Raw genomic sequence first — 24,024 nt, 5'->3', positions numbered from 1 at the left:
ATTTATTAGTTTGGTGTTGGAGCTTTTATAGAAAAGGTAATTTTGATTTGTCAAAATTGCTCATATTTGTTATATCTTTTATAGCAATTTGGACGTGATTTGCGGAGATATGCTACTCATGAAAAGAAGATGATATTGGATAACCATGCCTTATATGACAGGAGAAAGGTACTGTTTGTTCTCAGAAATAAAGTTATCATGTTTTTATTTCTGAGTATGCATTTTCGATTTATTTTTTATCTAAAAAAATAGAGAGAATATTATAGCTTGATTATCTCTCTATTATGTGGTAAAACAGTCCCACCTTCACAAGATTTAGTTTCACAGACAAAGCCTGATTAAATCTTAACAAGTAAATCCAGAAATCTTTTTTTTGACATTGCTAAGGTAATTTAGGAAATTTAGCAAGAAACATTCCTTAGAAAATGGTGTTTGAAAGGAATTATGCAACTTCACAAAATTGAGAACAACTTACCTGCAGCATTTAAGAAAAGTAATTTGCTGTCCCATTTCAGAATGAAAGGTCATTTCTGTGTCACAGGCAGAATTTCAATAGCGATTCTGCTGATATTTCAAAGGAAGAAGGGATATTGAAGAAGGCCTGAGGAAGTTTTCATAGGGTATGGTAGGAAGTGGAGATCAGGGATCATCCTGCATTTAAAGCCTTGCAATCAGAACTCTGTGTGGAGTTCTGTTTAGTCAGGCTGGCTAGTCTTGGTAGTAATTTGTAGTATTTCTGGTCTAAGTGGTCTTGGCTACAGTTGTACTGATCTTTGCGTTTATCTGGCTTCCTGACTGTATTTGTATTACACCATTTTAATAATAAGCAAAAATCAATATTGAAGATGTCCATTGATGTCATTATAGGGGAAGCCAAAAATACCATGTCAAGATTTTACATTATTCTTTCTTATATGTTCCTTATAGAATGGAGACTGCTTTTAGCATCTCTAGTTTAATGCAGCATTGTCTCACTGTTTGTGAGACACAGCAGTGATCTAAGCCCTCATTCCATTTTATCTGTCTCCATATGTGCATGTGAGGCTCAGATGCTACAGTACTCTCAGTTCACATAGAAACCTGGGGAAATAATCAGACTAATGATCCGTTTAGTCAAATATCCTGTCTCCAACAACTGTCTGTACTGGCTGCTTCAGAAGAAAATATAGCATTGCATAATAGGTAAATATGCAAACAAATGTCTAAGGGGGAAGTTTCTTAATGAACTCAGGGATGATGTCAGTGTTTTCTGCCTCTCTTTTATAGTTTCAGAGCATTCAAAGTATAACCTTTTTGTGTCAACATAATATAGCAAATGTTAGTATCTGTAGGTTAATACGTGCTCTGTTAAATAGCTTTTTAGGTGTAACCGGTAACTGCACTAGGGAAATAGAAAGAATTGAAGAAATGCTAGAGTTATTTTTGTTGTGCAGCAAAATCTGCCTGCCTGGTAAACAAATACATATCATTATACTTGCTTCTTTTACATAAAACCCTGAAGAATTCAGTGGTGGAAAACTTTCTTATTGTGTTTAGGCTTTATATGTGGCATACCATTCAAATCCTTCTGGAAAAGAAAATGTGAGTTGCCACACGAATTTCACTGGACTAGGCAGAATGTTTCACAGATAAATGATGAATTTATCTTCACAATGCCCACTGGGAAGAGATGTGCTCTTGTCTTCCCAAATTCTCAAGTAAAGAACTGAGGCAAAGAAAGATTTAAGGCCCTAAAAAAACATTGCAGGTGGCCTGACATTTCTCTTGTTAAGTATCTGCCTCAGGACTTTGAAAAATACATAGAATTGTGTATATCCATGACATGTTTCCTAAAGCCATCAGCTGTAGCCGTAACTGAATTTCTGGACCTTCTACATGTCAACTTAAATTTCCTCACTGCACTACCCAAACCCAAAAAAGAATTAATAGGAGGACTGAGAGGCAAGATTTTAAAATTTTTCTGTCTTACTTGTGGTGCAGGAATTCTATGACAGGAGCATGGAAAAAAACCCAAGGCTTCAGGGCAAACTTCAACTGTTTTGACCATAAAGTCCTTAGTCTAGGACTTCCATGTATCAAATGAATGACACGAAGGGATCAAATGTCCCTTTCTGCTGGGGACTCTGCTTTCAAATGTTTCCCCCCTCCATAATAATAACTTAGATCTCCCTCTTCTCATTTAATCCCAGTCACAGCCAGTTTATTTCCAAAATTTATTTTCTACTGCAAAACACCTGTGTAGTACAGATTTCAAAACAAGAAGTATGACAATCTGATGATACAGCAGAATACTGTATCATTCTCAGAAATAGGGAAATTACATTAGCTGAAATTTTCTAGAAAGAAAGAAGGGGAGATACAAAATATGCAAAATTTCAGACCTGGCAGCACTGAAGTTATGATCTACTTAAAATAGGCTCTTTTTTTTTTCATAGTGTCATTCTAACAATAAGCAGAGAGATACCCTCTACCTCCCACTAGGTATTCAGCTATTTACAGTCTAATGTGTTAACTTCAAATATTTTTTTCTTATTTTTAACTTTGTAATTTTGCATGGAGATATTCTCATAAAGGACATTTTGAATGTAAAGTCTTCCACGCTGCCACCCATTGTGTAATAAAGTCAAGAATGTGCAAAGTACAGCAATGATGTCTGTAACTGTGAAGCCTGAGATGATGACCCGTAGTGGAAGAGGAGAATTTTGCAGTAAGTTATGTGACCACCAAGGTTTATTAATTTTTAGGGTCATCAAGTTATTAAAAGCAGTGATGAAAAGAATTAATAACTTTAGTGTTGGTTCAGCAAACATACCCAAATTGTGAAATGTTTGGGATTTTTCTTAATTTAAGAAAATTTATGAAGTCTAGAGAATCTTCCTTAATTTAATCGTAGTGCTTTTACTTAAAAAACATTTGATGGGGGAGAAGCAGTAAAAACACAGATCTTTTACCTGTACTGTCTCTTAAATTTAGATTAGAACACGTGTTTCATAGGGACATATTTCTCTGTGGTAGGAACTCTTCGTTTCTCAAAGGAAAGCTTTCTCAAAGCTAAAAGCAATCAGGAAACATCTCTCATGCAAGATGTTCAAGATCCCTCAACACAATCTTAATTAATATTAATTAGGCACCATAGGTTAAAATTGAATCACATCTTTTCTATAATCCTCTCCTTGTTTACTGATGAAAGCTTACCTAATGACACTGGCTCCATCCAGATAGACAAACTTTCATGCAGGGCTCAGGCACAGGGATATAATTCAACAGCTGAGCCAAATCCTTTCTGCTTTATTCTGCTGCTTCTATTACTCTGTGTATGTGCAGAGCAAAAGGGAAAGAAAAGACAGAGGCAGTCGTACTAATTCTGAATCCTGATGAAGAACAAATCCATTCTTTGAAAACACTTGCCTGTCATTATTTAAAATTTTGTAAACTGGTATAAGTTCATATACTATGCTATGGCAAATAGATCTATTTTTTTTAAACTGGAATGTAACAGTGCCTATAAGAGAGTCTTTTTTTATTAAAAAAAAACCAGTTTCCTGGTTTGTGCTACATTCCAATATATAATTTGATATACTTTATTCTTCTATATTAATATTTACGAGCCCTTTGGCACTGGAACTTCCACCATGGCTCACTGCCTGAAATGTAATGTGTGTCAGAGAATCCTGGATTCCAGCATTCAAGAGGTTGCATCAGGAGAGAGTCCTGGTTACTTTAATGTATTTTCAAAGGGATTCTGGCAGGAATAGGGAGTATTAACACAGCAGTTAGGAATCAATTACATAGCTTTGCAGAGAGGAACAAAAAGAACACATATTTCCTCCAGGGACTCGTTACAAAGTTACACTGTGAAATTATTCCTCAGCCTTGATTATTTATTTTTTTTTCTAGTGTGAATCTTTTTCATATATTTGTGGGTTTTGGAAAACAGTGTGCAACTATCAAACTAATTATTTTTTCAGTTGTGTAATAAAGAGGCATTTTGTAGATTTTCCTTTGGTAGAAAAAATGTGACCAAAAAAATTTGAAATTTACTACCCATTTTCAGTCACCCTATTTTTCATTAAAAGATGACTGTATTCCAAATCTGTGTCTCTTAGACCTGTATCCTAATGCTATAGAAATGAGCACATGTATATACCAACTTGAAATATGATGTTTCTATGATTCCCATTAGCTAGAAATCAATCTTGTGATGATTCCCACACTTATGGAATACAGGGGTTTGTTGATCAGCTGTCAGGAAGAAGGAGAAAATACGTATTCCGAGTGTTTTGTAATATTATTATTGCTGTTGCATTGGCTACAAATGGCATGCAACATTTATGAACTGGGCTAATAAAAGTCTTACTGTAAAACTTTCCTGAATCATGAATGAACAATAGGCTTTCTGCATAAAGGAGAAGTGCTTTTACAAATAAAGAATTTAGTTTTTCTGTGTGACCCATAAGCCAGGTCAGCTGAAGAATAGGCTCTTCCTCAAAAAAAATAAGGTCTGTAAGCTGAAAACCATGGTACCACTGGTTGTTTTTACACTCCTCCATTTTGTATTGGAGGTCATTTATTCCTTAACTCAGTATAACAAATTTTTAGTTACAACATGCATTGTTTATAGACTTAAACAGGAGCTAATAGGGCCTATGTTGTGTATTTATGTAACATGTTCATCAGTTCACCGTCTGAACTGCAGTTTTTATATATTCGTGCATTATTAATACCACTTTGAAATCCAGTGAATGATAGTAGAAAGGGTGGCTACAGCTTAGTGCTGTGAAATGCAAGTTTGAGAAATTACTTTCCTTACACCAGTATCAAAAGGAGCCAGTAGACCCTTCTGAGTTACTTAGAGAGCTGTTGTAACTTTGGAAGACATAAACTGTGGCTTTCTGCTGAAATTAAAATAAACCATTTTAAATACAGCCTAAATTCCAGGCTGTATGAAATAAATTGAAATTCAAGTTGCCAAAATGTCATCATCAAGAAAAGCTGTGTTTTTTTCTTTAAGCTGATTTTGTTTTAACTTCTGTTATTCTGACATTTGCTGTTAGCTGCTCTTCGGCATTGCTGCAAAACCTTTTTGTTGCTTGTTACTCTTAAAATTCCACAGGCACATAAATGTGTTGGATTCGTCTTTTTTTCTGACTCTGTGTCTCTGGATATAATCTGAGGTTGCAGCTTGCTAGGCATAAATGTCAGACTGTTGTCATGCTGTTCTTTCTCAAGGCTCATCCATTTGAAGGTCCAATTCACATACCCAATATTTGTTATAAACAACTGCAGATTTCTTGCAGTCTGGCTGAACGAAGTTCTCTCTGATCACTCTGGTTATCTATGGGTAGTCACTGGATACAAAACGTCCCCCTTCACCTTACAAAAAAGCTAAACCACATGATTGTTGTGACACTGTGTCTGTCATTGGTATCTGATGTGTTTATGCTGATGACCATCAAGACAGTTGTCCCACAAACTTCTATTCTCATTGAGGAAATACAGCCTAGATATCTGTTAACATTTAAAGGAAGGGTTGTATGAGCAGGCTGAAAATGTGATATTTTGTAAGTTTGATTCTTCAGGGTTGTGCACCATCCAAGCCCTCAACTTGGAAATGTCTTAAGTGCACAGCCAATTCACCCTGAAATTTATGTGTAAAACTTTGCACATACTGCTAGTATTTTGGCCCAACAGAGAAAACAATCAAGAACAGCTGTTAAACACGTGGATGGCATGAGTATGCAGTCTGGAAATAACATCTGGAGATGACCTATTCTATTTGTGCCTCTTCTTACTCCACAGAAGGTCTGTTCATGTCTAGTATATGTCTTTTCTTGTATCATTTGTACTAGGGCATTGTGGCAGGCTGGTAGACTGATGTGATTACAGTCAGCCAAAGGATCATGTACCTATTCAGAGGAGTGATGTCAGAGGGTGTATTCCAGCAATTTTCATGTTTTCATGTTCTCTGAATATTTTCTCTTTTAATCTTGATTTGGCTTGCAAAAAAAGCAACATGAGAAGCGGGACAAAAATTGGAATCAAATGACAGTTGTGTGAGCTGAAGAGATCTCATAGATTATTCTAAAATGGCCTGAGGAAGGATGATGGTCCAGAGATTTGACTATTAGCTTGCTGCTTAGGTCCTGAATGTAGCCATATTTTCTGTGTAGTTTCAAGCAAGTCACCTAACCTTCCCACAATTATGGGAATTAGTAATAGTAAGGTTAGGTATTAAACACTGTGGCAAAAAATTAGTTCAGATTTATGAAGGATTTTGATCACTCAGAGTTTTCCCTTTCCCTATAACTAGGAGAAAGAACAAATATTTAATGAACAAATATTAAGAACAAATTCTTAATCAGAAGGAAAATAAAAAGTTGACACCTTCTGCAAAAGGAGATGCTTTTTGAATCTCAGCTTTGGAAACAATCCACAGATCAGACTGTTCCAAACCTTCAAAGTTCAGACAGCTCTTGGGGCTGCAAGCTCTGAGGCACTCAGCTTGGCTGGCTGCTCCAGGCTCATCGAGCAAATAAGCTCTGGGGACCCTGGCTCTGATGTAATTAAAATGACTTATTTGAATTCAGGCTCCCAGTAGCCTGTCAAGCAAGTTTTTTGAGAAGATGGGCAAGCTGGCAGAAGCACAAAGAGGTTTAGATTTTAAGAAGTTCCCGTTAAACTATATTCTATTTGCTTATTTTTTTTCAGGGCAATGTTTTCATAATTACACCATTTTTATGAAACACAGGTTTAAGTGAGTAGGAAGATTCCTACAGAACAAAATTAATTACTGTTTTGCTGAATAGATTGGTTCACAAAACAATGGATATTATGTTTGTGTGACTATACATGTGTTTAGTAGAAATATTGTTCCTTAGAACTGCCTTTTCTCTGGGAATCATAGGAGGTTGTATTCCAGTGATTCTCAGTCAGCAGCACCCATATATAGTGTTTCTCTGTAGGGCTTGGTGTGAGGATTCTGCAAACTTAACTACAGAAGATGCTTCTGAAAGATCTACCTGGCTATGGAAAGCCCAGCCCCACAATATCACTCATATTGTGGATAAAACCACAATTTTTTAAAATGCAATGTTTATCCATCTCTTTTGCTGTTACTTCCTAACCAAACTCACTTATCTGAATTAATTTAAAACTAGTACCTTCAGAACTCATATTGTCAGAAAACAAACTGGGTTTTGGTTGTCTTTACTTTTTGGTAACTATTTGGAAACTCTTCCTTGTAGCTACAGTAAAGAAGGATGTTTAAAACTTTGCTACTGTACTTCACACAGTTTCAGCTGTAGTGGGGATTCGCTATTGCTCTTACCTTTCTTTCGAGGTATATTCACTGTTCTTGATGCAGTTTGCTGTTTTTAACTGTACTTGGAGCCAAAGAGCCTGGTAAAAGTCTGCTGTGTTCAGCATCTGAGCTCTAATTCCCCATTTCATAGGAGAAGACTGCATAAAATAAGAACTAGTTTCATCTACTCCATGCCAGAAGTTCTGAATTATGTATTTCCTCATACCATTATCTTTTGAGTACATAAGCAAGCGTGTGGGACTAAGGCTGAATGAGAGGTGGGATGGGCTAAATGCACGAAGCTGCTGCAGGTACTTTTCTCAAATCCTGTTTTGTAGCAGGAGATTTCTCGTGACTGCATGTGGAACAGCTTCACGGCTGGGTTCTGGTTGTATAGAAAGCATCTCTTTTCTGCTCCTTTATCACATCACTACTCAGTGGAGAATTTCAAGCTGGTTGTGGGATCTGAGGGTTAGATTTGTCTTGTAGATTTAGGTTTTTATTTTATATAAAACTCTATGTTCTCACGACAATATTCCACAAAATAACTTTTAAGTCCAATTATTACTTTATGTAGGTCAAGGCAGCAAAACGAAACAATGTAAATAATTAGCACTGCTTTTTTGTAAAAGAGAAACTAGGGTTCCTGGGGTATAACAGATTGATTAAATTATTAGCATATGAATGTTCTTGCATTAACATTGTGGGTTGTTGGGGTTTTGTAAGAGAAGGGGCACAAACTCAATGTTATTTTGAAGAGTTATTGGAGCAGAAAGCATTTATTAGTTTTATGTCCAATGAAAATTTAAGACTGGAAATAGCTGCCCTAATGTTTTCTATTGTTAAAGAAATATTGGAAAAAATATGACACTCTACGCGGAAAACTGTATGAGATTGATGACAATTTTGCATTTAAAAACCATTGTGTGAATTTGAATGGCATTAGAAGTTATTTAGTTGTTGAATAGCAAGAAAGGCAGTTTATATAACTGCTCTGAATAGCAAATTCAGAAGATGCTCTGAAAACTTTATAATGGGACCCATATTTGTGAAACATTAAGTGCTGTGCAATTACAATGAAAATAGTAAAACTCTATGCTCCCGATTTTTTGAAAGAACAGTTAATTTTCCTTGGGAAACCAGTATAAGCATGAAAGGGAAAATTTATCCTGGGATTTCTTCCACAATGTGAAGATTGCTATTGCACGGTCTTTAATCACTTCCCTGCAAAAAGCATTTCTATTTAGGAAAATCCACAACTGACTCTGCAGGCAGGATTTACCCTGTTTGTCACTGTAGGCATCTGTAAAGCCAAATGAAGGTGTGATTGCAGCCCAGGTAAATTACTATTATATCACTGTAATGCTTTGATGGCCTGGCTCAAGAGCGTGTGTAAGTTTGCGGAGTTCTGCTGCTACCATCTTTTGCTCAAGTAGTTCCTTCACAGATAACCACAGTGTTTGCAGCAGGCAGCCCACCCAGCCATGCTTGGCAACCTGCTTGAACTTCTAGCCTCTCCCAGGATATTCAGAATTTTCTCTGGCTGAGACTAAGCCTGTGTTGCTCGCATGATGCTTAGCCAGCAACTTTTATTTTGAAGTAAGTCTTACCTGACAGTGACCGGGACTGCTTGGAAAAGTTATGTTTGCGTGGTGGCTTGGCTTAGAGGATGGAACCAGCTCTGAGGAAGCCGGACTGATAGCTGAAGTCTGGGCACCTCCTGCATTTCCTAGAACTTTGTGAGCAGGTCTCCTAATACAAAAACAGCTATGTTTTCCAAACATTGATTCTTTTCTGTCACTAACCAATACATTATTGCCCAAAACCATGTATCACTGGGAAGAATATATGGCTATGATTCTATTACCTGATTTTATTATGTGAAGATGTGTCATATTCATGCTTTTAACTATGTATTCAATATATGTATTCAATAGTTATTGTCCCAAAATCAGTTTTCTTGTGTCATCTCAGAAGGTTTGCTCCACGCTAGCTTTCACTGAAAAAAGAATGATGGCTGCAGAAGTTTACTTGCACAGTTAAAGAGACTTCTTTAATGATTCTTTAAAAAATGGATGTTATAGGCTTATTTTGGCAGATGCTGCTCTAAAACTATGAAGTTATAACAGCAAGACAGTCAGCCTTGATATCATCTTGATGAATTAAACATGCTGCAGCTGCAGAGTTTGCTTTAGATGTTTGCAATAATGACTAGATTAAAGCTAAAGTAAACATAAAGATCCAGAGTTTATAATATTGATTTCCAATGTGATCAGTTGTTCACACAATCATTACTACAATTAAGCACTGAGTCACTGTAAACAGATGCATATACTTTCATTTAAATTCCAATTCTTCTCACTCTCTCAGGAAAGCAGAAATTGCATATGTGATTTGGGGGATTTGTTCCTTTTGCACCTGGTTTATTTTTAAAATTAAGAACTAAAATAGTCTGGTTTTCTTACCTCTTCATAAATTAAAAAATGATTATGCATTTTCTTCCAAAGTGTGCTTTTCTCCGGTGTTCTCTCAGCAGTTTAAATGTTTCATGTATAGCATATGATAGTTACTTTTTACAAAATCTGCATATAATTCATTTATATGTTTAGCTAAATCTAATACCTTTTTAATAGCAAGCTGTACGTCTAACACAAAGATAAATGTACCTAATTGTTCTTTCCTTTGCTCAGTGTGTTTTCTGAACAGTTCAGTGAAACCTGCACTGCTAATGAAGAGGGCTCTCAGAATGCATAAATAGGTTCAAATCCAAAATATTTTGACTCTACTTTTTATTCATTTTAATTTCTAGGGCAGTAAAGAGCCAACCATTTTCAAGTGCTTTAATTAAATTATTCAGTGAGTATGCTTGGGTAAGTTATTGAATGTGGGGCAGGTAACATAGTCTGAGATTTGCTGTTAAAAGGAAAAACAAAATTGAGAGGAATCATAGAACATTTTGACTTGGAAGGAACTGTTAAGGGTCATGTAGTCCACCCCACCTGCAAGGAGCAGGGATGTCTTCAGATAGATGAGGTTGTTCAGAGCCCCATCCAGCCTGACCTTGAATGTTTCCAGGGCTGAGGCATCTACCACCTCTCTGGGCAACCTGTTCCAGCCTTTTGCCATCCTCACTGTAAAAATTTTCTTCCCTTTTTAAAAATAGGTGTAATGTTTCCCTTTCTCCAGTCACCAGGGTCTTCACTGACTGCCATGACTTTTCAGATATGATGGAGATTGTCTTGGCCAGTTCCCTGAGGACTCTGGGATTCATCTCACCAGGTCCCATAGACTTATGCATGCTCAGGTTCCTCATGACCCTGATCTTCTCTTACAGTGGAAGGGACTTTGATCCCCCAGTCCCTGCCTTGTATATCCACCGACTTGAGAGTAGTGGGAAGACAGGCTGCCAGTGAAGTCTGAGGCAAAAACATTGTTGAGTACCTCAGACTTCTCCTCGTCTGTTGTTGTCAGTCTGCCACTCATGTTCATTGCAGGCAGGGGGGTACGCTCCTTCAGCCTTCCTTTTCTGGTTGACATACCTGTGGAAGTGCTTCTTATTGTTTTCATCCCTTGCCAAATTCAGCTCCAGCTGTGTCTTGGCCTTCCTGACCCCATCCCTACACAACCTGGCAGTATCCCTGTACACTTCCCAGGATACCTCTCCCTGCTTCCACTCCCAGTGCATTTCCTTCTTGCCCGTTTGTTTGACTAGCAGGTCTTGACTCAGCCATGCTGGTCTCTTGCCTAGCGAAGGAGAAAGAAAACTGGAAATGAAACATTCCAGAGCCAGAGAGGAAAATAGGGTAGTGAGTGGGAGTGAGAATGGGAAGTCTGTGGTGGATGTACAGATTTGATAAGGAAATACAGAGTGGCTGGGAAAAATGATGCAGAATTTAGAAGTGTATATTTGATTACAGGCTGCAATGTGGAAAAGAATCTGGGTTGGCTGAAGAGACTGAGCTGAAAAGGGCAGGACAAAGAATGACAGGGAAGAGATATGACTGCAGGACTAAAAAGTAAATTCATTAGGCTAATGCTCTAAACTGGCAATAAGAAATGGGTGAAATTTCAATTTTCCCAAACTGGTAAGTAAACTGAGCTTATCTCACTTTACTCTCGATATGGCATGTTTGGAGCCTGAGGTTAGATTAGAAATCTAAGGGGAGAGATCAAGACTGCAACTTAGTATAGGGAAGTAGGGGAAACGGAGAGCTAGAGGAGTTACAGGCAGTAAAATTTCAGTTTTCTAAGACTGATTGATCCCACACTGGCTTACAACCAAAGATTGTTGTCGATGCTGCCAGCAAAAATATCCACTAGCCCCATGGCACAGTGCATTTTCTGACTACCAAATGAAGCCTAAGTTTTTTAGGGGAATTGAAGGAAGTAAAATGTCTTTGAAGAAAAAAATGTCTGTATGAATATACACAGGAAAACCGTATTAAGGTTAAAATACAATCAACAGATTTCTGGGATTTCTTAAATTGCAGGTCTTTGATTTTGCAATCTCAGTAATGTTTTTTTCAAGTGGTTTGTTTATAATAATACCATTTGAATTACACTCAACTGTGTTTCATAAAATCCAGAATTCTTCATTTTTTGTTGTTTCATTCATTCGTGTGAACCTTTATAAAGAAAATTTCAATAAACCAACTTAACAGTATTTGACAAGCTAAAGCTACTGTAAATAACATAGACTTAAAGCAAAACAGAAATATACCTAAAATGGAAAAGGAAGTAATCCCTGCTAATCTTTTTGGTGATTTGTGATGGGACACATTATCAAAGAACTACAGGGACAATGTGATTTTGTTTTGGTTTTGTTTACAAGAATGTGTTATTTAACACGTTAAAATTTTTGCCTGAGTTGTCAGATAGAAAGTTCAAAGCTTCTCTTCAGTTTGTGTGCCTGATACTGAAAACATATTCTAGTAGTCTGGATGGTAATGTATTATACTGTTTATTTATTCTGGAATGTTTTTAATTATTAAAGTGGTAATGGGAGATTGGACTCATAACTATGTAGTGTTTACAATAAAGTAACCATATATCTGTCATTTTAACCAGAGTATAGTTCTGTTTTATGCACAGCATGGTATTGTTTACAAACCAAATTGTAGCAAAGAAAAAAGTGCTAATCCTGTTAAATCAAGAGATAATATTGATGTGTTTTAATATTTTAAAGTGTCAGGTCTTCAGCACTGGTCTTTTTCTTTCTGCTTCTTCAAAGCTACTCGGAGTCAGTACTTTGCATGTAGAAAGCCTAAAGACATTTTGCTACTTCATGTTATGAAATAGTCAATAGGTAACTGCCTAGAATATAATAACATTAGGCTGATTATTCTATTTTACTGAGTGAATCTACTTCCTATTTTTTAGAAGTTTAATAAGAATAAGCCTATAACTAGAGATAGAGAACAGTCGTAAGAGAAATATTCGAGTATGATATTTCTGATTAAAAGCACGGGACATGTCCAGTGGTAAAATGAAATGAGAATTTACGATTCTGACTCCTATTACCTTCAAAAATTATTCATGCCCAGAATTATTAGAATAAATTCCTCTGCACTATTTTGCATCAGTACCATTACACATGATTTTTTTCCTGAGGGTATTGAGTCAATGGGTAATGCTTGTAATGCTGCTTTTTCAATCACAGTTTGTTATAATGTCATTTCAAAATGTAATTTTTTTCTCTCTGATTTATTTATCATCTTATTTGTAGCTGGATTAGGAACAAGTTAGTTTTTATTTTAAAGCAGGCAGGGTGATATGATTACTATAGAAAATGTCAGTTAAACATGAAAAGTACATTTGGAGATAATATAATGTCAGAGGCAGTTCAGGTTATTAACTGTGATGATACCATTAAAGGGAAAATGCATGATGTCTACACAGTGCTGTGGAATATTATTATTATTGAACTTAATGAAATATTTTACATTTCTAGCACAATTAGTACTTCAGTATTTATTTTCCTATAATTATCATGAAATTGTTTGTATTGTTGATAGTCTCGTTCACAAACATAGCATAAATATTTAGCAAAGTATCTAATTACCAGCAAAGCAAAAATCACCAGCACTCAGTCTTAAAAAGAAAAATCTCTCTCTGAAAAAAAGAAAAAGAACAGGAAATGATTGGTAAAAACAGGAAGGAAAAACACCTGAAAGTTGTTAGTTGTATTGCTTAGGAAAGTACTAGAAGGTAGATGCTCAGATATTATAGCAATCCACAAAATGTGAAAAATATGTGCTGACCGTAAAGAAGAGAAATACTACTCAGAGTGAAATATACTAACAGGTGATTACTACACAGTTCCTTAGGGCTTGATCCTGTCACATTTTTTCAAAAAGTAGTGTCTTCTTGTCTCACTGACTAGCGATGGATGCTGTTCCTCTCAGGCTGCCGAGCAGTACGAATATTAAGACCACAGAGAAGTTTCATTTTTTCTGTGTTGTTTTCTGGCAGCATTCATACTCCACAAGATAATCATTGAATGCAAATATTTGAAACCTCTTATATAGTAACAGGATTACATGCATTTTTGTCTGGAAATTGCTTTACCTAGTTTTTTTTTCCTCTTTACTTCCTCTGTTTCCTCCCTTCCATCTCCATAAAATCATTTGGCTCACTGTGAAAGCCACTGATTACAGTTATTCTCGTTAGCACTTTTTGTATCCTATTGAGTCAGCTGATTATTTTGGAGAAGTAGCCACCATTTTATAGATTGATGTTACATTGTATTCCCATACTTTCATTGTCAATTGAAGGCACCCTACCTCATATCGCTCAGTGTACTGCAGAAATTTATGGATCTTCTGTAACACTTTCTCTACAGTTGCTTTACAGACTTCTGGGTCTGTCAGTGGTATATAATTGCAAAGCTATTTTTTGCACTGAAGCTCTGAGCAGATTTGTGTTTTCAGCCAAAGATGTACAACATAATTTCTTGTAAAGTTAAGAGCAGCACAGAAAAGTAAAATAAAATAGCTGGCTTCTTGAATAGGTTTTTCAAAGTATGCTTTAATCTTGGTCATTACAAGTCAGTAAAGATGGAGCAGAGTTGGTTGCAATACTGAAGGTAGGCTGTGTGGCAGAACATGACAGAGGGAAACCCTGGTGCGGCGTCTGCATCCTTCTATCGATGGCTGTAAATGCATGGATTGAGGTGCACATCAAGCTGTTGAAAGAAAATAGAATCATAGTCCCTATGGATATAATCAAATTCTGCTACTGAATTCAATAATTTTTAAGTGTTAATGGCAGTGCTGGGGGCCTCTTAGCTATTTCAGTTTAAAACTCTTTGTACTACCACATGTATTCCTTTTTGACATATAAAATAAAGTCACAGCCCTCTGCTGTAGTTAGGGTGATGCTCCATGACTCAAGTTCTACATGGTGAGAGCGGAATATGGCATGGAGCTAGATATTCAGGGAAGATTTTAAAGAAATATGTTTGAGAAAGGCTACCTTTTGCTTGCATCTCTTGTATTATTATCAATCATACTAATCAAATAACATTGCTGTAGATAGTATTCACGCATTTTCTCATACGTTTCTTTAAACCTTGTGGCTTTAACCTTTCAGAGATATTAACTGGCCCAGTCAACACACAAGATCAGTCTACAAGAAATCACTCCAGAAAGTGATTGCTTTTTGTAATGGAGAAGGTCGGAATATCTTTTTGCGAGTAAACAAATTTTGAACAGGAAGAGATTGAGACACTTTAGGTTTGCAACATCCTTCCTCACCCTCCCTTGCAGCTGCTGTGTTTGCTAAGTCACTTTGCAGGAATTGCCTGCACCTTCCTCTCAGAAACCCACTTGTTCAGAAATCCATTAAGATAAAAAAAAACAGGTTAATGCTTTTTATTCCATTTGCTACAGGGCTTTATTAAGATCTGAAGAGGTTTATCTAGACTATTGCTTTTCCCCCAGCTTCTCTTTCCTTTACTTTTTTTTCTAGGCACCCTTTCATTTTTGCTGTTTGGCTGGCCAGTGGTTGGAGTGACTTTGTGTGATTCTGTAAATTTTGGTTGGAGTAGAGCATTCTGAGTAATTTCATTAGAGATTTTAGCCTGAGTTAATATCTACTTGAAAAAAAAGCAATTTAGGAGCAGTGTCTGAACTGAAATTCTGCTAAACATTTCTTTTCACTGTTTTCTTAAGTCTTACATCCCTGACTTGCTGTATGTGTTGCATACATTGTTTGTATGAAAATGCTGAACAGCAGAAGCTCATCAACATGTTCAGTATTGTAAGAAGTGTTAGCACAAGAGGCAGCAGGATGAGGTCATGTCAAGTCAATCACTCAGTAACACTTTCCTCCATCCTGTTTTTGGTCTTTTGCCTGTCTGTTACTGACATCCTCTCTTTTGTCCTTCTCTCTGCTGTTATTTTTTATTTATTTTTAGAAACTGTTACTAGTGTCTCTGTATTATGATTCCAGCATAAACTTAATTGAAGTTGATGGGGAATCAAGAATGTGATCTACTCAAAGTGTTTATTTTGGGACTGGCAGTAACTTAATTGTCAATAAATAGAATGTCCAACTAATTGTGTCATGGAGTGAATTTGGGTAATTTTTCATCAATCAGTCTGTATAATCTGATTACCTCTTTTCCGAGTGACCTTCCTGAGAGAAGTGTGTAGCTGAAACAGAACATATGTTCTCTCTGTTTGTCTTGTCTTCTTTTGGACTTTCTGGACTCGGTTTCTTTGTCACTGGTCCTTGTCACATCAAAGAATTCCTAGACATCTGCATTCAGTGCATTCAGTGGTTGGCTTTGGCACTTGACCTTTTGTTTGAAAAATATTCTTTCCTTGCCAGAGGTTGACTTTTCTGTGACTTCATTGTTTTCAAGTTTTCTTTTGGTTGTGAGCTAAAGGTGATATTCAGGCTAGTGAGGCAGAGCAGGCTTCCAGGTGAAAAACAGCAGTGAACTTCCATGATTTCATAAGGCTTGTTTGCTAAGGTTCACCAGAAATCCATGCAGCTCACTGTAGTTAAATGAAAAAACCTATAACATTGGACACTCTTTAATTTTGCACCAAGAACTTACTTTTCTCCTCTAACTGAATTTGTCCTGGCAGTCACAGGATCTAATATTTAAGTCTCAGAAATAGGAAGCAAGTGGAATTATATTGGTATAAATCATTAGATGTGGGCCTAAGGACTTTTAACTTCCCGTTGATAAAATCCATGCAGCAGAATTGAGTTTTTCAATCACATGAACTTCTTCACATTAAATTAAGCCAGAAAGATACATTGTTTTTAAATATAATATTTTTTCTTGCAAAACTTTAACAGCTAAGATAGCAACATATTGTTTGCTTTCTTGCTTCTTTGCTCCTTTTTTTCTTAACTTTCAGGCAGATATCATTTCTGTTTTTACAGAACTTTAAACTCTTTTTCATTGCAATGCTGATAATATAATAAATGAAAATGTGACTATTTCAATCTTTCAAATATCTGTTTATTTCTTTTCTCCTCAGTCTTTTGCGAGTTAGAAGAAGCTGCTTGAGGCTATTGTCACACATGACATTTAATAATCATATATCAAGAAACAATTTTATGAATGTTGTAACCTTTTTAGAAAAAAATCCCCAATGATTGTTTTAGCATTTATAGACATTCACCCGTAAAAGTGACAGTTGTTTGCATCTATATTTGTTATTCCTAACATTTTCACAGATGATAAATAATTTAACACTATACCCATTTATTGTCAGAATCTTGCTCTGAATTCAATAAAGTATGAATATAGAGTACAGAAGATAGCTGCAGTCAATCTAAGAATTGCAGAAAATGTTACAAAAAAACCTTCAATGTATTGTTTTGTGGACAAGATTGTACAGACATTTTTAATCGAATGATCAGACTCCATCGTTAGCTGAATATCTTCAACACGGTGTGCAGGAGTTTAGGTCAATGTGATCTGAAAATCATATATCATAAAATAATGAAACGTAAATATAAAAATAATGAAATACGTTTAAGATCTACATTGTAAAAGGCTAATTTATTGAAAGTAACATCTTCCTAAAAGTTTCTGCAGTACTAGCGTGACCTGCATCCAGTGGTGGTACATCAACAGTTGTTCTAGCAAAAATGGCCCAGTGGCAAAGAACAGATAGAGTACCACTCAGGTCAGGTAAACATACATCAACAATCCCACTGCTAATTATGTGGAAAGTATTTGCTACTCGATGGATTACTTATGTTTCAGCCTTCACAGTTCTTTTGTTCTTATTACAGTCAATGTAATAATTCCAGACATGTAAAGTGATGAGGCTTTGGAGTGCTTGGTATTCATCATTCAGTATACTGGAAATACTACAAAGTTAGAGATAATCATATTTCTATTATATCTCCATTTTTATAATTTAAAAAAGGAAAGCAAATATTAAGGTAATTAAACTGATGTTAATAGATATCACCTTTGAAACCATGTAAAAATTACTGGGAGAACACCAAATCTAAACGAGAAAACCCTTAACTAACATTTGTAAGTGTTTGCCATTTTAAAGCATGCAATGTCATCAAGGTACAAAGAGAAGGTTAGCACATATGTATACATTAATGACATTCCCAGATACTTGTCTAGAATCAAAGTTGTATCAAACAATTTTGTAATTTGCTAAGGAGATACTATTGGCAATATTCTATGTCCTCCACTCCACACACACAGCACCCTCTGCCCAATTTATTTGATGAAACAGTGTGTCAGAAGGAGTCCAGACAGACCTTAATGATTATGGCCCTTGAGGGTCTTTTGCCAAAGGAAGGAGGGTGCCTCCTTCACAATGTCATAGTTTTCCAAAAGATAATGAAATCCACTGGTGTATGAATGCATTCTTTCTGAATAACAGCTGTAGAGAAAAGAAAAGTCAGCACTATGAGAAGAGTAGGAAAAATGGGATATGGAAGGAAATTCTTTGCTGTTTGAAAGGGATTGATTTTGCTATGACTTATTCCAAGAGTAAATGCTCAAATAGTGTATCAAATAGAGTCGGACCACTTAATTCATAGTTAATTCCAGATTCTCAGCTAATACCAAGCATGATAGGGTTTAAAGAAAGAAATTAATAAAATTTCCACATTGTCTAATCTTCAGAATATTGGGTGGCATATTATACATTGAAACCTGAAGAACTTTGCTCTTCAGCAGGTTCTGCTAGTACAAAACCATTAAATCCCATTTCATCAACTGTAGTGTCTACATGGCTTACTGGCTTTTATTTGGAGGTAGTCATGTTCAAACTAACTTCCTAAGTTCATCTTAAGATGGGGAAAATAGTAATGAAATGCCATGGTGACAGGCTGAGAGTTATTTATAGTGCTAATTAAAATAGATTACTCAATTTTGTATTTTGCAACACACTAGCAGGATATTGGTCTACTTGGAATCTGATTAAATGCGTGTCTTTCAAGAAGGCTATGTTAATGTTGTCGGAGGGCATGGGTAGACTGTTTCAGGAACTTTGTGTATGCAAAGCTGGCAGACCAGCTGGGGGAAAAGCAATGGCTTCTGTGTCTCCTGAGTGAGAAAACTGAGCGAAGTATTGTTTTGTTCAAGGTAGTGTCATGGCAGTATTTCCTTCCTGACCAAGCAGTAGGAAGGAAGATGGATGGTCGCAGTAGAGCTAAGCTGGGTGGGTGTCTAAGCAGTATAATTTCATTTCAACAGCCTGAAGAATTTATCTAGGCTTACTGAAAGTAAAGGTTGCTTAATGTATGAACAATGCATGTCAAGTGGCCCAAGTTTTCGTTTAATAACAAGATCCATTGTGTTATGAAAATCAAGAATTTGTGCAAAGTAATTTCTACTACTCTCTGACTTCTTGGCATCGTTTCTTCTGTGTCTTTACCAGATAAATTGCCAACCATATTTTAAGATTTCCTATCTTGATACATAGAGTCAACATACTGATGTTGAACTGCTCAAGAAGTAAGTTAAAGAGACACATGAAGATACTCCAGAAATGGAAAAGAAAAAGGGTTCTGATGTACTTTCCAGTGCATCCAACTTTTTCTGATTATTTAAATGGTATATGTACCAAATCAATAAGATTGGTATTTGCCTCCAAAAGAAATATGTGCTGTTGACCAGTGCTGAATTATATACCTAAAACTTGTATTCTACTTCATTAAGTAATGGTTTTGTTTTGCTGGCTTCATCATACTAAAATGTGAGATGAAACCAAGTGACAAAACATCTGTTTGAAATTTTGCAGTGCTAGTTAGGATATCATCAAGTAGTGCTAACTCTCTGCCTTCATTCTGTGCTTCTTTTTCTTCAAAAGTATTATTGATCATTAGTGCCAAAATGAGAAATAAGAGGTAGCAGTTCACATAAGAAAACATTTAAATGGCAGCTGTTCTACATTAGGTGTAGTTAATGGTCATGGTTGCTGTAGTTAATGGTCATGTTTGCCACCACAAATATTTACATCCATTGAAATAACAGATTTGAATAAATGGGATAAAAATGGAGAGATACCAGCTGTTCCAGGGCATTGTTTTTTGTAAGTTTGATTGATGTTGATTGAGCATGCTTGGATCTGCTGAATATTAGTAAGAAGCTGAAAAAAAAAAATCACAAGTATGCAAGCAGATCATTACTTCTCTTGAGCAAAAAGAAAAGAAGAAAGGAAGAAAGAACAGTAGTGAATACAATAATCAAATTTTCATCACGGTATAAGGTCTACATAGATTGACAAAGAAACAAAATAATAGGTTATGATTCACATTAATAACACTTACATTGCTAAAGCAGTTGGCAGATATCAGTCAGAGATTCATTTAGAAACATGGTTTGCAGCTACTGAGAATGATATTCAGCATCAGATTCTTTGTATTAGAAATTTTCCCTGCCAAGCAAATGAAATGAGTTTTTCTTGCAGAAAAACAAAGTGACAGAACAAAAGAAATGGGATGCAATTTGGGGTCCCAGAGATATTGAGGACCTTCTATTAAAGAGTATCTATAACATCTGTCTACAAATATAAGATTTTTTTTCTTGTTTTACTTTTTTTGCAGTAATCTACATGTATGGGTTGCTCTCGCTTATTCTTACTAGTAAGAGAAAACAAAACAAAACAAAAGAAAGAGCTTTAAAATCCCATCCTCCCAGGACCAACTCTGGGAAAAAATATCTCTAGTGTTGTTATCCAATGAGCAGTTTTCAATGTCTTCTCTCCTTTTCTTTTATTCTGTGCAATAATTTGTTTTCTACCATTTTTTCTATTCTTCTCTATATGAAGAAGGATCAGTTTTGCCTGGACAACGTTTTTCATTGTTTCCTTTTATTCTAGAATCTGACATTTGTACTTCCTAGGAAAAAAAGAACATTATTTTTCTATGCCTTATAGGCAATCTTTGCTATTTCACGCATAGCTTTGGTTCATTACAGATATGTGATTGTTTTGAGCTTTTCATGCTCCTACAATGCTCTGTACTCACCTGGGGCACTGTCCCAGAGTCTAAATGTTCACACATCGAGAACTTCATGGTGGAGGATAAAAACCTCAGAAAAGAAGAGACTTTTCTTATACTACAGATGTCAAAGCAAAAAGCCATACCATTTTTGTCCTGATTTGATTTTAAGTGGATAAATAAATAAAATCTCTGAAGAAATGGGCAAAATTATTCCCTGAAATTTCTAATATAGTGCGTTTGAATATGAAAAGTGTCTCATATAAACTTGGCTATACATAACTAGTGTAACCATCGAATCAGCTTGAATGCATTCCTAGAGAATGCTACTACATTAATTAAAAAAACACTGATGGTTTTATTAAGAAAGTCAAGCTATTGACCCTCATGGAAGGAAAGTGTATGTTTTGAGTTTAGTCCTAATACTTCTGCACAGAGTCTTGAAAAAGTAAATCAAAACAACAAGTTGTAAACTAGTCATTAGAACTGACAGCATTAAGCAGCTTTAGAATTATTTTTTAACTTACTTTATCTTGCAAGGTCAGCACAGAGATGAAGACAGTGTATTCTGTAGAGGATACAATGAGTAGAACTGTCAAAAATGAGTCCTTTTAAACAGCAAAAAACATTAATTGAAATTTCCTTCTAACATCCTTATTGATTTCCTTTTTTTTAAATTCTTCCACAGAGGATCTTTCTCAAAGCTGGAAGTGAGGAAGAAATCTTCGCACATCTTGGCTTGGATTATGTTGAACCATGGGAAAGGAATGCTTAAAACAATTTGCCACTGTACTTTCATCAGTTGGTAGCAACAGTATTTCTGCCTGTTTTGCAGTCTGATTTATACATATATATATATAAATATGCCTCTCTATGGCAACTAAAAAAAATTAAAAATATATTAGTTAGAAGCTACTATATATATGCTGATGTTCCTAGAAAACAAGAGTTTAAGTTCTTCCAAACCCTTTCCAGTATTTTCCATTTTAGTCTTTGAAGTTTCTACGTGGGAATGAAAAGATAGATCTTCTTTTGGGGAAAAAATTGAAACTGGTGAAATTTTTGCTTGTGATAGGATTGTAATGTTCCTGTGAATAACACTTCCTAGTTAAAATACTGTCAGCTATTGCAATACCTAAACAATACAAAATGTTTGAGCTGCGTCCAAAAATTACTGAAATGAATGGTTACCTTTAACAGAATTTAAGTATTTTGCTGAGTCTATATATAAAATTGCTGCAGTATATAAGGCTTAATGACCCAGGCAGTAGCTAGTATGGCAGTCTAACTAATTTCTCAGCAAGTAGAAGCTTCATTTGTAATATTTTTACAGGTGGGGCACCATTCTACAAAAATCATAAACAAGTTGAGAGTTCAGTAAGAGCTAAAAGCCTTTCACGGGAAGAGGTTTTGGAAAGTACAAGTGGAATGACTCAAAAGCATTCTTCAATTGTGAGGAAAAAAATAATATCAATTTGGAGTACTGATTTGGAGTAAAGAAGATTCAAGTGGTGATATGATGGTCCTCAATAAGGAATTTGAATTATAACCTGCATGAAAACAACTGCTTTAACTCGCAGGCTGATGCTGCTGTGGAGTGAGAGCTTTTAATTGTCTGTGCTCAATTTAGACAGCTGGAGATGTGTTTATTAGTAGATACGTATGCTTTGGAATGGAAGTTTACCTGAGCTGTTTGGCTTTTGGCTGCTCTGGAATGGTATTCTCTCTTTTTTTGTCAGATATTAATCTTAGATGTGAAAGACTTTCTAATACAAGTAATCCTATGAGATATTTTGTTTTCAGAGAATTTCCAGGTATCTCTTCTGACCGTAATGATTCTGAAAAGTTTGTAATACATTTATCCGTTAATGAACAAAGGCATTTAGTGCTTTAATATATAAACTTACTTACTGACCTTTCATTTGTCATTTGTAGAATAAAGGTGATAAAGAACACCGAGGCTGGTCAAACAATTTTCTTTCTTAAAAGCCTGATTTTTTTCCCTGTTAAGGCTGATATCACATCTTGGCATGACAGGGCTGTGCACAACAATTATTACTGACAGTAATGGCTTCCCATATTCTAATGATGGCAATACTCCATGGCAACGTAGACTTGAAATTCCTAGACATGCATAAAATATGCCAAGGTTTAAAAATGTAGCACTTAATACAGGATGAATGACTTAAAGTACAAGTGCCAAAGCCATTGTTGGTAGGAGAAAATTAAATAGGAACTTCTGAGAAGCTGCTTCTCCAGAGGATGATTTTGTTAGAACAGTAGACAGGATAGTACAAGTATTAACAAAACTTCCAATGTACAGTTTTATATGCAACCATCCATTTCTAGGTAGTAAAATAGGTAGTAGCTGTATTTTTGTGAAATGTATTAATTCATATTGTGATTAGACTCAATACTATAGAAACACTTTGAAACTATCAGTTCACATTAAATTATATTTATTTGTTTCCCGTATCTTTTAGGGTACAGCATGCACATCCCACTTTCTTATCTCTTCTACTGTATTAATGAAAAATATTCTTATTCAGTTTTATGAATTTGTTTGCCAAGGTAAAATGTTAGAGAGTCCATCCCAAAAGTGACTGTAGGAAAATTATTCCTATTTCTGAACAAAGGATCCAGTTTGGCTACAAGGACCTTATTCAATAAACACATCTATGTGGGCCGCAGGTAGTAAGGACATTTCTTAAGCTTTATCAAACAACCTGAAATAAAAGCTAAACAGGAATTGCTTTATCAGACTTACTGCAAGAAATGCATGCTACACTATGAATCCATTCTATAATTTTTTTAATCTTAATTTTATGATATAGGCAATTTAAATTCTGTAATTTAAATCTAATTTGATAACATTAGTAGCAATATAGGCAAGACTTTTTTGTAGAGATATAGTTCCATGACATTTTCGATATTGAGCAAAAATATGCTGATTTTGTTTACTTGTTCCATTCAACTGAGGAATGGACTTTTAAGAGGACTGTATTGCAAACTGTTCTAAAACCTCTGTCAGAGGAGTAGAAAAATGTGATAAGAGCTTAGAGTTTTATTCTTGCTTGTGCCAATAAAACTGTACTTTCAAGTGCAGTTTTGCTAGCTGAGCTGAAAATACAATGCTGCTTTCTAAATTGCTTTAACTAGAAAGCACTGGCATTGCTTCTTGCTTTATTGTGCTGATGTATGAAGCACCTTCTCTCTGTTTTGCATTAGGATGCTGACACTTAAGTGGCAATGACAGTTTTTCAGTCCTAGTGGAAGAGAATAAA

The 24,024-nt window shown here is 35.6% G+C and overlaps 1 protein-coding gene across 9 annotated transcripts in view; it reads left to right on the top strand.

Moving 5' to 3' along the window:
* DNTT (DNA nucleotidylexotransferase) overlaps positions 1-23,227 on the top strand; it is a 162,289-nt gene extending 139,062 nt beyond the window's left edge. For all 9 annotated transcript variants that reach the window (XM_054072230.1, XM_054072229.1, XM_054072232.1 and 6 more), the window contains 2 exons: positions 85-168; positions 21,429-23,227. In XM_054072230.1, the coding sequence (XP_053928205.1) occupies positions 85-168; positions 21,429-21,515 (171 nt within the window). In that variant the 3' untranslated portion in view covers positions 21,516-23,227. The remainder of the gene's footprint in view (positions 1-84; positions 169-21,428) is intronic.
* The last annotated feature ends 797 nt before the right edge of the window (positions 23,228-24,024 follow it).

This window comes from Cuculus canorus, chromosome 7, assembly GCF_017976375.1.
Source record: "Cuculus canorus isolate bCucCan1 chromosome 7, bCucCan1.pri, whole genome shotgun sequence".
NCBI lineage: Eukaryota > Metazoa > Chordata > Aves > Cuculiformes > Cuculidae > Cuculus > Cuculus canorus.
The sequence above is the reverse complement of the archived record's forward strand: the minus strand, read 5'-3'. Positions and strand labels throughout refer to the sequence as shown.